The sequence below is a fragment of the Nannobrachium achirus genome, assembly GCF_963921795.1.
Source record: "Nannobrachium achirus genome assembly, chromosome: 8".
In the NCBI taxonomy this organism is placed as follows: Eukaryota; Metazoa; Chordata; class Actinopteri; order Myctophiformes; family Myctophidae; genus Nannobrachium; species Nannobrachium achirus.
In genome coordinates, this window is record NC_137817.1 from 45,190,498 (window position 1) to 45,209,196 (window position 18,699).

At 43.2% G+C, this 18,699-nt stretch overlaps 1 protein-coding gene across 1 annotated transcript in view; it reads right to left on the reverse strand.

Moving 5' to 3' along the window:
- LOC308290470 (chloride channel protein 2-like) overlaps window positions 1-16,137 on the reverse strand; it is a gene marked incomplete at its 3' end in the record, with an annotated part of 240,980 nt that extends 224,843 nt beyond the window's left edge. Inside the window, exon 1 of the mRNA XM_080732317.1 lies at window positions 16,066-16,137. Within this exon, the coding sequence (XP_080588443.1) occupies window positions 16,066-16,122 (57 nt within the window). The 5' untranslated portion in view covers window positions 16,123-16,137. The remainder of the gene's footprint in view (window positions 1-16,065) is intronic.
- Between the last annotated feature and the right edge of the window lie 2,562 nt (window positions 16,138-18,699).

Consider the following 18,699-nt stretch of genomic DNA (forward strand, 5'->3'; position numbering starts at 1 on the left):
GCGGGCTGAGGAAGCAGAACACTATAAAGCTTGCAAGCGCGTGTGTGTGTGTCGGTGTGTGTATACACATGCATGTGTGCCTGCTCTGTGGACGGAAGAGGGAAGAGAAAAGAGAACAAGAAGAGGGGCACATGGGTTCACACACACACACACACACACACGCACGCACGCACGCACGCACGCACGCATGCACACACACACACACACACACACAGGAAGGCAGTCAAGTTGCTGACACCAAATTTACTTGCAAAACGCCAAACAACTTTAATTCACCGAGAGAGGAGAGAGAGAGAGAGGAGAGAATAGAGAGGAGAGAATAGAATAGAGAGAGAGAGGAGAGAATAGAGAGGAGAGAATAGAATAGAGAGAGAGAGGAGAGAATAGAGAGGAGAGAGAGAGAGGGAGCTCTGTTTATAATTAATTACCTATGCTGCTATGTGCCTCGGGCCAGGACTCATTAGAAGCAGTTTATATCTCTTTAATACAAGCCCAAGATGAGAGGCCCGAGTCATTACGGCAATGAGAGCTCAATCACTGGAAAACAAACGCCTCGGACCGCCTGTGTGTGCGTGCGTGCCAGTGCCAGTGCGTGCATCCTAACACAAGTTTAAGCCATTAGGTCCGGGAACAGCTTTAGATTTTAACCACTTCAACCATTATTTTATGCTTTAACTAGATATACAAGCTCTCAGCGAGCTTGCAGATCTGTTATTTTTGAAAAATGGTGAAAAGTCCTTCCTAAATCCTTCTTCTAAATCAGTGGTTCTCAAACTTTTTCATGTCAAGGACCCCCAAAATTACGTGTATTTGGCCACGGACCCCACATCTCAAAATGTGTTGTTCCAGGGACCCCCCAGAAGCAGAGTACACAAAAGGTTTGCTTTGAAAAAAAATATATTCAAAGATTTGCAAACATTTTCACGATTTTTCTAAAATAGCAGATCTACAAGCGTATATCTGCTATTTTTTCAATAGCGAAAGCATGAAATAATTCCAATAATGTCTGAATGGCTTAAGGTGCACCATCCTGCTGATGGTGTGAATCTAAGTACCTCCCCATCTTCCCATGCAATCTGTTAAAGGAAGCACCAGCGTCCCCCTAGGGTGCCAGCTCTGAGGCTGATCAACTCAATCATGGACCCCACACTGCCAGGCTCCTCTCTAACGATGCTCCATCAGCGGCTAAATGCTGCCGGAACGGACAAGGCAGGGCTGGAAGTCCATGTTGATGAAGCCAGCGCTGGGTTGTTGTTGTTGTACACGTGGGGACATCTTTTTACCGAGGATCCCCGCTAGAGTTGTTTCCGATTTTAATACTAGTTATCGGAAATGCCTCTGGGATCGGGTATCGGCGAGTCCAAACAGAACAGATGTCAAGTAATTGTATTATTGTTATTCTTAGTATTTTAAAATTAAATTAAGAAGCTTGCCTAAAATGACAGGCCCAAATAGGGATGACAGGTTGAAAGGATTTATTTGTTTAGCCCACTAAAACTAGGAAAGCATCCGTGTCAATTGAGATTTTTGCCATGGCTATTCAAAAATGGCAGATCTACAATCTTTACATCTGCTATTTCTTAAATGTTTTTTTTTTTTTAAGAAATCTTGAAATTGTGAGAAGTAGGCTACTGATTTAGATGGCAGGCCTCTGGTGTCAATGGGTTAAATATTCAATACTGATCGTAATAAAAATGACTCATAATGACTCTTTCTTTTGCAGTATATACAGTTTATTATTGCAATAATCGCACTGACGTGAACCTGTCTCAGGGCTAACAGTGTGGGAAATGGAACCACAGTCTGCGGTTGCTGAGTGCAGTCTGGTTTATTAACCAGGCAAAGTCTGCGGTAGTGTATACAGCATTGACTCAGGTACTGTACTTAAGTACAATTTTGAGGATTTTTTTTACTTTACTTGAGTATTTCCAGTTTTCAGTACTTTCACTTCTACTGCACTACATCTCAGAGGCAAATATTGTACTTTTACTCCACTATAATTATTTCAAAACTTAAGTTACTAGTTACTTTGTAGATTTTGATTATTGTTAAAACACATACATTAACAACTTCAGCCCTATATGCATTTCGGCCATTTGAAAATAACCGACCTACAAGCTCACAATAAGTCGTGATGCGACGCATTGTGAGCTTGTAGATCTGCTATTTTCAAAAGATTTTCATACATTTGAACACTTGTGAAAAGGGACATTCTGCATAATGGGCACTTTCTACTTTTGGTACTTTAAGTACATTTTGATGCCAATACTTTTGTACTTCTACATTGCAGTACTGATACTTTTAAGTAAAATAATTCTTTCCACCACTGCGCATGTACTATTATGTAACTAGTGCTCATCATGCCTCAGACCTCGTGACCTCATGAAAGAGGAAGGTCAACAGTGATTCTATGGTGGGAAAAGCGCTGACGCGGCTGTATGGAACCCATGATGTCACAGTCAGGCTGTCCATGTACCTCAGCCCACACACCACAAAAACAATGACAACGTGCAGGGGAATCCATATAGTCCCCCCGTACCCCCTCACCGTACCAAGGCAAGCAGTGACTGGATTTCTTATCGACACATCGAGGCACGTTATCAACTTGAAGATCAGAAGGTTTTGAAAATAATGTTGGCAAATCTTGACAAAATATTTTTTAAATGGGGGTCGGCGTCCAAATACGTATCAATAGAGGGGGAATGCATCACATGCCACTCATCTAGACTGAGTGGCAAAACAGAAAGCAGCATGAAGCATTGGAGTTTGGGAGCGCTCGTTGCCTCCTCACTCCGGCTGACTCCTACGGACTCCAGCTGACCCTGCTATGTCACATTGTCACAAGCATATACCCTCTACTTGGGGATCCCTGATATAAAATAAAAACCACACCCAGTGTGAAGTGAGCGGTGCTACAGTATTTATGAGCTAATTTCATCAAGCGTCCCACGAAGCTTGGCCAATGTGACCCTGGGCGTACAAACAGACGTGGGACAAACAGAGAGCGCCAGACGTTAAGGGTGGTTAGCTCCTTAGAGGAGCACCGCTCAAAAATGAATGAAAAAAGAATAAATGTTGAGGACCACTAGTTAAGTATAGGGTAGATGATTATGCCCCAGATAAGAGCTAGAACAGAGAGAAAGATGGAAAAGAAGAAGAAGAAAAAACGTAACTGTATCTGGTGGAGCCAGAGTACAGCATGGGTCACCGAGAGTATGTACTCTGTGTGAGTGAGTGTCGTGTGCCATTTCACTTTGGCTTTTGTTGTGGCCATTAAGTAGAGGGATCGTCGGGGCCATCATCCCTACCATCATCATCTCTCTTCCTTAGTGACAAACACTAAATGTGACAGACACTCACACATGCGCTCCGTTTATTCCTGCGCGCCGTTTATTTCTGCATCCGCCCACACGGGTGATGGCAGACAAATGTACCGTGTGCATCTCAAGCATGAGCACGAGTGACTCCCAATCTGTCTGCGTACTCTAGTGCTTCTAATCATCTGCCAAAATGAAAACTCCAACAACTCGCAGCAACACTTCAGTTCAAAAATGTGTGGTAATGTTAGGGTATTTGATGGTATTAAACTGAAAGGATGCTTGGTAGTTATTAATCCTTCATTTAACAAGAGTAACTCACATGCAAGTGAGTTGGCCCTGGGGGCTTTTCAGCAAAGACCTTCTTCACACACTCACACACATACTGTATTAACACACACACCAGGGAGCAGTCCAGTACAACCAGGGACGTGCTGGCCATTGGGAAAAGCGGGACAACTCCCGAACGGCCGGTTCATTCCCGGCCGGTCCAGGCCGGCCATTAGGAAAGAAAATAAAATAAAATCTCTGCCTTCGTTCCATTTTGGGGGCTGGGTGGCCAACAAAGTAAATCGTCACTGTCGGGTAGAAACCTTGTATCTCCAAGTTTCAAATTTGTAAATGTTTTCGCAAAGCAAAGCCCTGTCGCACAAAAGTAGTGAAAACAGCAGATCTACAAGCACACAACGCCTCGCGGTGCGAGGCGTTGTGTGCTTGTAGATCGGCTGTTTTCACTAGTTTAAATCATTTTTAAAATGATAAATACAAAACAAACTGTTTTGGACATACAAGGTTTCCACCCGACAACAACAAAATATAACTCATGTGATTGTCCCACTGGCTTGTCACAAATCTTTGAGTAGCAGCAGCGCTATAGAGAGATCTCTCTCTCTCTATAGCGCGCAATGAGGGCCTCACCAACTCTTTTTCCCAGGCTGAATCAGGGGCCCAGCATGTCCCTGAGTACAACCACACTTCTATACTACAGTTAGTTGGACATCGAGCACTGGAGCAGGTGAGGGTTCAGTCGTAGGGATGCACCGATATGGAAATTCTTGAGCGATACTTTTATGCCAGGGAAACCAATACATCTTCATTATAAAGAAATCTGTTCAGAATCTACAGCCTGGTAGACTGTAGATAACGAATACACCAACATGGCCAGCAAAAGATGTATGCTTATCAACAACAGATACATATTGGCTACTGCCATCGGTTAATGTCAGCTTTATTTGCCGCTGCCGATATTGACAGAAAACGGCAAATATCGGCCGATACCGAGGTGCATGTGCATCCTTAGTTCAGTGCCTTGCTCAAACAAGGGCACTTAAGTGGTAGGTCTGTCTGTCTCCTCTCACACCTTTTCCACTTCAATGTGTGTTGTTTATTTCTGTATCGTTAAGTGTCCTTGGGTTTTTGATAGGGCTGTCCTCGACGCAGGATTTATCAAGTCGATTCGAGTCGCGGGGGTTAATCCGACGCGTCGACGAATCGTTTATGTAAAAAAAAGAAAAAAAAAGAAAAAAAAAGTGGTGCTTTAAGCTTTTAAACCACGTCAACGTAATACAATAAAACAGCAATATGTTTTAAGCCTTTAAAGTGAATTAGATCCATGAACTACCGTGCATATTGAGACATGATAGCGGTGGACACTGGACATTAATGACGATAAGATTGCGTCCAGCCGTGCGTAATTTGCCGTGCGTAATTGTGAATTGTGGAGCAGAGTAGAACAACGGAGGAGAGAATAATGCATCTCTTTGACAGCATGTCGTGTATTATTTCCACAAGTTGTATTTTCTCAGAGCACCGCTGCTGTATCAAAAGAGCTATGTTGCCGATCTGGTGCGAGATAATAAAAAGAAAACAGTTCGCCCGTCGCTATTCCTCAGCCTGAGTCCAACCACCACACACCCACGGCAGTGAAAGTGAAAGCGCATCGCGCTGGCTCTGCTGCTTCTTTGGCCAGCTCTCAAGTAGAATAACAACTCGTCGACGCATTTCCTTTCCAAGCGGTTAACTTCAAAATAAGAGCTCCCTGTTATATGATCAAGGCAACGTTCAAGTCACGTGAACTGATTTTATTTTTAAGTCTAGTAGTAGGAAGTATGGACTCAATAAGAATTACATGACAGTCACAGTCCAGCGCTCTCATACCGCACCACAGTATACTGGTGTGATAAAAAAAAATTATATATTTTTGACGGCTCGACTCAAACAATTGGCGTCGATTCCGGGGGCTTAAAACGACGCGTCGATTCGTCGATTTTTAGAGGACAGGCCTAGTTTTTGAAAGGCTCAAGTATTATTATAATTATTCAATGTTTTGTCAGTCTGTCTGTCTGTCTGTCTGTTCAACTAACAGTCTGCGGTCTGTCTGAACGAAGCCTTTAGCCACGCAAGCCGTCTCTGACAATCTCTGCTCACCATTATTAATTAGGGATGGGACGATAAGCGATATTATCGTTTATCGTGATAAAAAAAACACCCACGATAATCGTATCGTGGAGAGTTAATTTATCGTGATATCGTCCTCCGTCATGCACTGGGATCAATTAACCTTTTATTTGCCGAGCTGCATATCCGGTACCATTTAAACCCTCTATTGGTAAAATGTACTTATAATATACGTACTTGATACAGTCTTTTTTTTCACTCTATCAAATGTCTTTGCCAAAAAAATAGCAGATCTACAAGCTCACAACGCGTCGCAACGCAAATGTTCCGCCCAGGATAATGGATTTTGATTATCATGATAATATCGTAAATCGCGATTTATTTTGTCACAATAATCGTGATATGAAATGTTCATATCGTCCCATCCCTATTATTAATCAAGGACCTTGCAACTTATTAAAGAGAGGACAGAACAGATGCTCTCTCTCTGTCGCACGCACGCACAACGCACGCCCATGCGTGCGTGCGCGTAAGCAATTAGGCAAAGCCACAAAATGATCTTCCCGAGAACAGAGGAACAACTGAGGGACTATGTTCCGAAAACAACTTTTATTGACCCGGACAAATTTGGACTGGAGTCTCCCTCTCTAGAATCTGGTAACTGCTCTCTTCCCGTGGCCGGGCGTCGATAAAGAGCAAACAAGGCTTCATCTACCAAAGCACAAAAGCACCAAGATCTAAAAGATCTTCAAAAGAAGATAATGTCAGGCTCACACGCTCAGACACACGCTCAGACACACGCTCACACACACACACACACACACACACACACACACACACACACACACACACACACACACACACACACACACACACACACACACACACACACACACACACACACACACACACACACACACACACACACACACACACACACACACACACACACACACACACACACACACACACACACACACAGGGATTGTTGGTGAATACTAAACATCCACTGATATGTCAACGTGCCATCAGATAACTTGTCCTGTGATTCTGCCACTCAAGGTGACTTGGCTTAAGTTGGAGAAGATTTTAATGTAAATGTGTGTTTGTGTGTGTGTGTGTGTGTGTGTGTGTGTGTGTGTGTGTGTGTGTGTGTGTGTGTGTGTGTGTGTGTGTGTGTGTGTGTGTGTGTGTGGAAAGGAGGAATAGCCTCAGGTTGTGCACACACACACACACACACACACACACACACACGCACACACACACACGTCTGTCAGAAAGCAGGGCTGGTTGTTAATCTAGCAGCATGCGGGTGATGATGGAAAAGGAAGGTATAGATAGATAGTAGAGGAAGTGGATAAAAACAGGAGAAACTAGGTGTTTGGCTCCGAGTTACTTAGGGTAAAACTTTGCATGTCCAGTAACCTGTACATTCAACTAACACCCACTTCCCCTGAAAGAACAACCATCTATGGCTTTTCAGGCCGCGACCCCCTAAATAATCATATTTTAACGGGGGACCCCCCACCCTGACGAGCACTAAAACTTGATCCATTACATTTTGTATAACACAGTTCTAACGTGAAAATAGCAGATCTACATGCTGTAGATCGGCTATTTTCACAATTTCTGTCTCTAATATTTGACAATTTGGCCAATGTTTAATTTGTCGTTTTAGAGGTATTAAAAGTCCTTAAATTGTCTCTTTAGAAATGTGCTATACACTTAAACTTTATGTTGGTTTGTTTACTGTTGAGTAAGAAAACAATGTTTCACATTAAGTTAATCATCTGGGGACCCCCCAAAATAATTTGGGGACCTCTCTTAGGGTCCCAACCCACAGGTTGAGAACCACTGCAATAAGAGATTACAGACCTGCTTGGACACAACACTACTACACTACATTTCTCTAGGGAAGAGTAGAGAGACCGCCTCCTACCATTGCACATTTGCTAGTTATATTTTATTAATAATAATTCCGTATTTCATCTGTATTTTAAATTACTACAAGACTACTTTTTGTGGAATCAAAACAGCATAATCACTGACTCCTGTAGACCAACAAAAACAGGACGAAATATTCTGATCACAAAATGCTTTCATCGTCTTGGCATAAAAAAGTAAAAGAATCTAACTACAGGCCAGCAGCCGTTTGCCCTCATACATTTCTGATTTTGCTCTTTGGCTCTTTGGAGTTTTTAAGTATCATTTATGTTATTTATAACCCCCTTGTAGGGACAATCACTAGGTTACGATCTACGATCCTACAGTCTAAAGCTTAAGGTTATACTTAGTTGTGTGCGGTTGCCACAAGCTGAAAATAGCAGATCTACAAATTCACAATGAGTCGTAACGCAGCACATTGTGAGCTTGTGTATCGGCTATGTTCAGTGCACGACACCCGTATAACACACACTTAATTCATGGTCCTTGTTAAGGACACAGGAAGAAAAGTAAATTGCTGTATTAATCACGGGACATGCCTCGATACTTTACATTGTCTCATAATTGAACAATATTGACCTATAAGGCTCATTGAGACCCCTCCCCTCACACACAAACACACACACACTTGATGGGCAATTCATCTTTTTTTATCACACAAGCACACAATCCTTTTCTTTTATCTAGAAACACTTTTGTCTGGGGGAATTCACACCTCATAATAGCTCACTCTAGTCACTGATGTGTACATTCCACCTTTTTTGATGTCAAGAAGTATATGGGTTTTACAGGAATCCATCACGAGCTGTTTGAACAGAAAGTGAATGGAGTCGGACTGGGCGAGCATTCAGACAAACCTCTCTGGGCTTTCTGCAGTCTTCCCTTTCAAACGTCTCTATCTAGAGCCCTAGTCGCTCTATTCACGTCTGAGAGTCCCGACAACTCCAAAGCCTTTATGCCCAAGACAAATCTCCCCCGGGGACAAATAAAGTAACATAGAGTCTTGTAAACGTTACAAACAAAATCGCTTTCTTTTTGCCTCCCGAGAAATGCTTGTCAATGAGGTTTGTTGACACAAACTCCTCTCAAAGGAGCCTTTAGCCGTGTGTGTGTGTGTGTGTGTGTGTGTGTGTGTGTGGGGGGGGGGGGGGGGTGTAAAGGAGTGTTGGGGAAAATTCCATTATGACTTAGCCACGGACATCAAACGAGCGAGCGGCTACATAAGGCCTGATTACTGCAGCGAGGGAAGCAACAGGCAAATAGCACCGAGTTACAAATTACCCGTGTCAAAACAAGACAGACGGACAACACACACACACACACACACACACGGCTAGATAGCCACGTTTATGGTGTTGATCATAAAGTGTTGGGTCATCATTAAGATATTATTGCAACATAAAACAGGCTTCTACCCAGCAGGAAACAGGCTCAACCACAGCTTGCTGCTGGTAGCCAGAGGAACTGCCCACTGCACAAAAACAGTCCGTTTTGTGAACATTAGATTAGTCTAATCGCGTTAAGTCTCAAATCACTGGTACACGCTTCCAGCCGTGCACAGTTCAGTAGAGGCGCCCGTTACAGCTGAGCATTTAGCAGGTGCCACATCTATTATTGCATAATCGCCTGTTTGCAATAACTTTTTAGCTAATCGCAATTATTATGCATTCATTGATATCATTCTTATGCATCTGTATGAAACCAGCTGGATGCAATTAACAGACAAGTCATATTTCCATCATTATTTCCGCATCGTTGTCCACACACGGAAACCAGGTTTGATCCTGGGCTCCCACTGCGTCGCTGTCGATGTGTCCTTGAGTAAGACACTGCAGATGAACATGTTGGTGCCTTGCCTAGTTGCACGGCTTCCTCCAACATCAGTGTTCAAATGTGTGCGAATGGGTGAATATAATGTCCTGTCTCCAGCCCCTGAATCGCTAGCCAAGACCATTAAAAAAGATATATGTTCGTGCGATTGGTGGAACGAAATGAAAATTCTGGCTGAGTGTCAGGCTATGATATGAATATAACATTGTAAAGTGATAGAGCAAAGGCCATGGAGGGTTAGCAAAATCAGTAGGAACCATCTTTTGGGGAGAATAAAAGGTGCACAACAGATTCAATGGCAATCCAGCCAGTAGTTTTAAAGGAGTAGTTACCACCCAAAATGACTTTTTTTTCCTATTGATTCGTCACACCATGGAGACTTGCGTTCCCCCGAATGGGGACCCAAATGCATTTGTGTGAGAATCAATGGGGGTAAATTGACTTGCCCCTTGACCCTAAATTTACCCCCATTGATTCTCACACAAATGCATTTGGGTCCCCATCCAGGGCATTATCGGGGTTCCCATCCAGGCCCATGCATTTGGGCCCCCAGCCAGAATCAATGGGGGTACATTTACTATAATCTTTTTTTTGTTTTTTGTTTTTTTCGTCTTAGGAATGCAACAAATACAAAGAAAATATGATTGAACTCAAGTCTCCATGGTGTGACAATAGAAAAAAAGTCCCCAGCCAAAGAAATAACAGCAATAAGTAATGAGACGTCAGCAGAGCAGAAGGAAGACAATGGTGACAAGCTACTGTCTGTGTACATAGTACAGATACACGCAGAGAGAATCCTATCAATCACTGACTTCAAACGACTGAAATCAATGACTTTATGACTCCTGAGAATGAAGGGGGAGTCGCGGCTGTAATGGATGACACCAGCAGAATGGAATGACCGCAGTAGAATGTATGCAAGTGCCTACACACACACAGAGCAAGAAAGAGAGAGAGAGAGAGAGGGGGGGGGGAGGAAGGAAGGAAGGAAGGAAGGAAGGAAGGAAGGAAGGAAGGAAGGATTCAGGAAGGAAGAAACTAGAGAGAAAGAAAGAAAGAAAGAAAGAAAGAAAGAAAGAAAGAAAGAAAGAAAGAAGATACTAGAGACAAACCGAGACAGAAATGCCACATCATCTCAGAGACCGATACCCAATGCCACCAGATTAAACTTTAACAATATATCATCGGGTGCACAATCTCCTGTTGGGGATCTTTATCTCATTAATCCCATTATCACCACACTTAGCACCGCTGCCAAGCTGTCCCCGAGCTGTCCCCAACACACACACACACACACACACACACACACACACACACACACACACACACACACACACACACACACACACACACACACACACACACACACACACACACACACACACACACACACACACACACACACACACACACACACACACACACACACACAGTACAAAAAGTGGTTCCTGTGTAAATAAGCCAAAAAGCTTAATCGGATCTCCTTTTAGTTGACCTTGTACCAGTGATTTGTACTGCCATGAATCTGTACGTTTTTCCTATGTAACCTTCTAATAAATTCTTCAATCAATCACTCAATCAACTACTCCCAACTGCAGACTGCATACTGTAAATGTATTTATACCGGTACACTGTGTGTACTGCATGCAATAAATCACTATTCTGTCTTGGATTGTCATGCGTCTACTCTTAACCACTGGTGTTAGGTAGGTAACTAAGTACATTTACTTAAGTATGTAAGTAAGTAAGGGTTTTTGTACTTTACTTGAGTATTTCCAATAGGTCTACTTTCACTTCTATTCCACTACGTCTCTGATCCAAATATTATACTTTTATCAGCGCCCACACCCTAGGTGGGGTTGGCGATAGGGCCTTTCTGTGTGGAGTTTGCATGTTCTCCCCGTGTCTCCTAGGGTTGATACCCTCACAAAAACATGCACGTAATCCTGGTCTCAATAATGCCTCCCCGTGGCCAGCCGGGGCGCCTGATGGAGGGGAAAGGAACTGGTTGGAATAACGTGTTCCTTCCACGCGCTACGTCCAAACCAGGGAAATCTCCACTGTCAGGTGAAAAGAAGCAACTTGGACTCCTCATGCATAGAAGGAAGCATGAGGTCAGTCCGTTGTCTCCCCAGGCGCGGCAGAGGGAGAGCAGAGCCCAGGATTACATAGGCAATTAGCACTGGGTGAAAAAATGGGTTACAAAATTGTGGGATAAAAATTATAAAATAAAATTATTATACTTTTATTCCACTACATTTATTTGAAAACTTTAATTACCAGTACTAGTTACTTTCCAGATATGAATTAGAATATTATAAAACATACATTAACCACTTCAGCCCTATTTTATATAGGCTATTTGAAAATAGCCGATCTACAAGCTCACAATGCGTTGTGAGCTTGTAGATCTGCTATTTTCAAAACATTTGGTACTTTTACTTTTGGTACTTTTTGATGCCAACAGTTTCAAGTACATTTTGAATTCCGGACTTTTACTTGTAATAGAGTATTTCTACATTGCAGTATTGATACTTTTACTTAATTAAAATATGTGAGTACTTTTTCCACCACTGGTAATAATTTTAACCTGGCGTTCGTATTTCTGGCATGTTATTATATATGAAGATTGTCAAAAGTGATCAAACGACGCCAAAAATAGCTGATCTGCAAGCTCACAATGCGTTGTGACGTGACACATTAGCTACGGTTACATGGGCAATATTTATTCATTCAGAATGAACTCATTCCGAACGGAGATTCATACCCAACTGTTTACAATACATGGAACCTGAATAAAAGTCTATTCTGATACAAACGGTATGTACCACCCCTCCAGTCCAAACCCCAATGAAAATAAATTCTGAATGGAATGGAATATTCTATTCCAGAAGTCTTCAACAGGGGGTCCGCGACCCCTAGGGAGTCCGGCCCGCGACCCCTAGGGGATCCGCAAAATTGTTGCTTGATTAAACAATTAAAATAAAAAATTTGAAAAATATATTTTGCTACCCAAAAATGGCCATTTGCCACATTTATGTTAAAAATAAATCATGATTCTGTCAATTTTTAATAGCCTGTATACATGATTACTGTGCAGTTGACAGATTGTTGATAGTATTGAAATTGGTTCTCAGTTAATAAGGTATTATTAGAAATGCCATTGGTATGGCCACCCTGCTCACTGTACATGTACTGTATGTTTAAAATAAAAGCATGAATATGTTTATACTGTACAAAACCCAATTTTATACATACAATATATGTGTTAGCCATCTCCCCATCAGTTTGGGGGTCCCTGGCCTGAAAACGTCGAAGACCCCTGTTCTATTCCATTCTGAGGTGTTTATGTAACGGAGGTGATCCGAACCTCCCCACCCGGCTTCGAACCCGGGTCTCCCGCGTGAAAGTCCAATATCTTAACCATCACTCCAAAGGGACATCCCTATGGAACGAGGGCAGATACTAGACTTTTGAGGCTTCAGGCTGGGGCTGCAACTCTCGCCGCCACATTTACATGAGCATTTTTATTCTGTCATTCAGAATACAAGTGGAATATTATAGCTGCCCATGTAAACATTGTGAGCTTGCAGATCTGCTATTTTCTTTTTTTTGGCCCCATGTCACTCCCATCAAACAAAGCATAAAATAGGGCTGGAGTGGTTTTAAAGGAGTCTCATGCGACTGCTGGGGTGAAGTTTGGATGCGTTACAGTAGGTGTGAACCAAGGTCAAAGGTCGGCTACTCCCCAACAGCTGATTGAACCGTCACTCTGACAAGTGGAGAAAACACGTTTGTTCTCTGCTCACTTGCATGTCCATTGAACTACATTTTTAATGGAAGGTTTTAGATGAGAGAAAGTGGAAAAAAACAAGGACGTGTGTAAGGACAGGAGAGCTAATATGCTTGAGGCGGAGATTTATGTCAACAATATAAGAGCGAGCGAGAGAGAGAGAGAGAGAGAGAGAGCAAGTGAGAGAGGCAGTAAATGTGGGTGGATGGTGAGAGACAGGTACACGTCTCTCTGCGACAAACATTTACTTGTTTCGAAGAAAAAAATAACATTACTGGCCAATTTATAATGCAATGACACATTAACATATGCGTGCGTGTGTGTGTGTGTGCATGCGTGTGTGTGTGTGTGTGTGTGTGTGTGTGTGTGTGTGTGTGTGTGTGTGCGCGTGTGTCAATAATCCTTCACGTGGCTAGAGCCAAAGCCCTGGGATTGTCATCCACAAAGACAGGAATTGTGAAAACTACCTCTTCCGGTCAGTGGCGCTCTGCCTCACGCTTTTTAGCCAGAGCCCAGGAGGACATTTCCAACCCACCTCTTGATCCCTCTCACACAGCCCCAACCACAGTGGCTTCTTTCAGCTGTGTTCTGCCTACACCATGCCACACCGTGCCCACACAAACCACACTGTGCTGCCAAGGTCGCAACAAAGGAGCCCATGTTACCACGGCCCACAGCGCAGAGAGAAACACACAGACAAGAGGGGGGGGTGGCGACTAGCGAGACAAAAGAGTTTGAGATGACAGTGACCTCGCATGAGAGAGCCTTTTTTTCATGAAAAAGCTTGGCACACCTTTTGAAGAGCCCAGAGGTCTGAGTGAGCACGGGACCCCACAAGGCTGATAAGAGGCCGGGCCCAGCAGCGCTGAATCAGCGATCCCCGCCGGGTTGTGTAATCTCTCTCACACACAAGAGAGAAAGAGAGGGAGAGATTACCAGAACACAGCAACTGGGAGGAGGGGAGGGGGGTGCTGCCTTTTTACAAAGACTTTTTTCAAGAGGGGAAATAAAAAACAAATGCACAACAAGTGTAACAGTTGTGGCTTTGCTTTAATTTAAAGGCTCGTTGCCGTTTGAATGAGACCAGCAGGCCCATAAAACTTGGCATCTTCAAATAGCAGCTCTCGACACGACAGACGTTTTGCCAGGTTCAACTGTGGTACAGAGACATGCACGCATGCCGCGGTCCACACACGCACGGGGAGGGGTTGGCGTGACATTCGGATGAACACTACATTTCCATCATTTCGATTTTCTAATACAAGCTGCGGGGCATAAGACAACAGAACGGTTACGCAAGCTGGCTGCGAGGTGAACAGTTCTTTAGAGTTCACGTCCCGCCTCAGGTAAACCCAATGGCGTGTCTACGCCACAACACGAGTCACAACACCTGCGTGTCTGTGGAACCGTCAGGAGATAAACCTCATTTGACAGGGCAGGGGTAACAGGCAACAAAAGTGCGTGATCCAAGGACTCTTATTGTTTATACACCCACTTATCTCTGTATGTGTGTATATGTGTGTGTTATTTTGAATAACAAGACTCTCAACACCACCACACCGTTCCAGCACTTAGGTTACTGAAGGCAGTCATTGTTGGCCTCGGCCAAGCCAGCAGGCTATCTGTGCAAACCCACGCAGTCCCGGGGCTGGGACACAGCTCCCATGACTGTGGCATTGTCTGTCTTAAGATAAGAAAAAGAAAGCACCCAGTTTCTTATATTTTGTTTTATGAAGGCTAGTTTGACGTATTATAGCGTGTTCCTTTTTATGAATCGAGTACAAAAGGACCACAATGCAAACAAGCCATTGAGCTTTCTTGTGGTGTTTATCCTTTTAGTTGACCTTGTATATAAAGTATTCAATCACTCACTCAATCAATCAATGAATGAATCAATCAATCAATCAATCAATCAATCACTCAATGGGTGCATGTAGTGTGTGTATTATTAGACTACAACATAACAATACACCCTAATGTATGATCAATGGTATGTGGGTGAAAGAATCATAAACAGAATCAAAGGGACATTGTGTCAGTCACATCCAGATGTTTTGACAATAGCGCCCGGCCTTCGTCGACTTTTAGTGGGGAAGACTTCTTTGCAGCACTGTTGTGAGTGACATTTAAAGTAAATCAGTGTAAAACTCAATCAGACAAACGTGACAAAGGAACAGACCCTGGTGTCAAGTCTTAAGGCCCATTCTCACTGGGCCAGATAACTGGCATGTCATTGTCACTATACTATCAGTCTATCACTCACTGGCTGCGATCAGATTGTGCGTGATTGCCTGATTGCTCTCAGTCTCCTGTACAAGGTTCATGCGAGGTCTTTACAGTGGCATCGTGGTCATTTCACATGATATGATATGATCCACAATAAACAGGCCTTTTAACACTATTGACATAAGACGTCAAATGTGCATCACATGTGTGCATCACAGAGAGAGAGAGAGAGAGAGAGAGAGAGAGAGAGAGAGAGAGAGAGAGAGAGAGAGAGAGAGAGAGAGAGAGAGAGAGAATTCAACCCCGACAGTGTTCAAATGGAACCGTTTTCATACACTCTCAGCAATCCAATCTACAGGTCAGTTGTACAGTGCAGAACAGTTGACTGTGAGAGTGTGCATGGGGCTCAGCAGCGAGCGGCACGCACCCCCCGTGACGAAAACACACAGACCCACGTACAGACCCACGTACGGACCCACGGGGGACACGTTGTTGCTGGAGCGAAGTTTCAAAGACAGTACAAGTGGTTGAGCAACAAGTTGTTACACAGTCACTTACCAAAGTCTGCTCATACTGCAGCGCCCGCTGGTCCGCCCCGTGACCGTCCCCTGCCATGGTGTCCTGCTGCGGTCGTGTCCTGTCACTCCTGTCCTGTCTCTGTGTCTGTCCCCGCAGTGACTGTCGCCGACTGTCACCGTGCGTGTCAAAAGAATGGAGGGGACGGGGGAACGATGCTTTCTTTCAGCTTTCAGCCCCAAAGTCTCCCTTTATCCCTCTGTGTTAGGCGGGACTCGTGAATGTTGTCAGACTTATTGATGATAACGACACGTCCAGACCCCGTCTTATTGAACGTCGTTCACGTGAGGAACTCTGGCTTGTTGGGAGAAATGTTGCGTCTGGGCGAAGTTCCTTCATTTTATAGCCTCAAAAAAGTCTCCTTCCCCGACATTCGCACACACTGTGGTGCGAGGCGGGACTTAAAAAGTTGTGAAGGCAGGGCTATGAAAGCCGCCACGGTCCGTCCCCCTCTGCCCGTGCAGCAATGGTACAGCCTGTTCTCTGAAGTTTGTCCCTTCATCTGTGATTTTTTTTCAAGCCCATAGTTTGTTCTCGCGCTGGGAAATAGCAGATCTACAAGCTCACAACGCGTCGCCCCTGCGACGCGTTGTGAGCTTGTAGATTTGCTATTTTCTGACGGGAGAGCGAGGCTTCGCCACGGCCAATTTGGGCCAAGGCAGGTTTTTCCTGCATCGCTGTTCCAGCATTGTTTTGATCTGTAGATTTGTATTTTTAGTGTTGTTTTGCCTGCGTGCGTACAATACAAATACCATTATATTTTAGCCCATTATATTTTTTGGCCCACTTTTAGTCAAGGTGACTCAAGCCTCTCTACCTGTCTATAATACAAGCTGTAGTAGGCGGAGGCCGGAGGGTCTAATATCCGATTCCTTTAAGATGTACCATTTTCCGAAACAAGTGGGGAGGTTAACTTTTTTTTGACATGTCTGTTAAGGCTGTGCGCTGCAGTGCGGGTCACTTCACATGCTGATCAGGGATGAACACAAAGTCATTACTTCATCCTGTAGGCTACTTTTACTGTATTCAATCAATCAGTCTGTCAAGACCAGTGGTTTTCCTCTCCAATACCATTTTAATACTTAATACAAAGATCTACTTAGCCTACTGTAGGCCTACTGTAGCCTACTTCATAAAAAAAAAAAATATCAACAAACTTGGCTAGGCCTACTATAAAAAAGGCCAAACATTGGCCAAATAATATAAGAAAGAGGCAAATATTGTGAAAAAGACAATTGTTGTTATCTGTGGAACTGAGTCAAACTAAATGTAGCCTAATGCCTCAACTCCTACAACTCCAAATGCTTGTCATATAGGCCTAGTGATGGGTCCTCAGTTAAGATTATATGATGTTTCTTTTTCTTTTTTATTTATCATTATTTATTTTGCTATGACAAATCTATAATGCTCAATATATAGGTCTAGCCTATGCACCACACAAGAGAACATTGAACCTTGAACTCTTGAACTGAAAATACATGAAAAAGGTAATTAACTCCTCATGGTATTAGGAGGGCAGTATGAGTCACCAAAACCAAGGATGGGTGTTTTCGATGAATCTAAATGGAGTTTGTAGTTACAATGGGTTTGTATGCACCACACAAGGTGTAACAATGAAGAACATTGAACCTTGAACTTGTAGCACATAACATAAAATAAGGCAGACCACACATTATGATCTTTGCCTCAAAATATCGGCAAGGATCATAATTTTGATAAAAGGGATATCGTCTACTCAGGCTTTTGGGAACACCCCCCTTCCTATACAAACCCATTGTAACTTCAAACTCCATTTGAACCATGATATATATTCATAGAAAACACCTGTCCTTGGTTCTGATGACTCATTCTGCCCCGTGAGCAGGCTGTGTTTTTTTTTCGATTACTTTGTCATTTATTTTTAATAATCTTTTCATTGTATTTAAAAAAAAGAATCACAAAGAATTATTAAAAATAAATGAAAAAAAGTAATTGAAAAAACACTGCCTCCTCACGTATATTAGGAGGGCAGTATGAGTCACCAGAACCAAGGACAGGTGTTTTTGATGAATCTATCATGGTTAAAATGGAGTTTGAAGTTACAATGGGTTTGTAATAGATAATAATAATAATAATAATAATAATAATAATAATAGATACCTATTTCCTCCCGGGAAATTCAGTATTTTCAGCCCAACCCAGTTGATTCGCTGCCCACAAGGAGCACGTGAGAAATTAGGGGGTCTTGCTCAGGGACACACATTGAGTCATTGACATTGCTACCCTGGCGGACAACCAGGGACTCTGGCTCCCCAGGCAGGCTCCCTAACCATTCAGCTATGCCGTCCCTTGTATAGGAAAGGGGCTGTGTCAAATATCTAAATATTGAATGAACCAAATTAAAAACTGTCCCGGGTGTTCCTAAAAACCTGATTAGACGATAAAATTACCAGATGTTTTTGTGTGTGAAATATCCCTTTAATGTTTTGTGTAAAACACATTAAATCGCCTTGTTGTTGAAATGCACTATACAAATACATTTTCCATGCCTTTGCCTACACTATTGTGAGCTTGTAGATCTGCTATTTTGTGAACACTTTAGAAGGTTTGCCCCAGACTAAGGGGATATAGGTCATA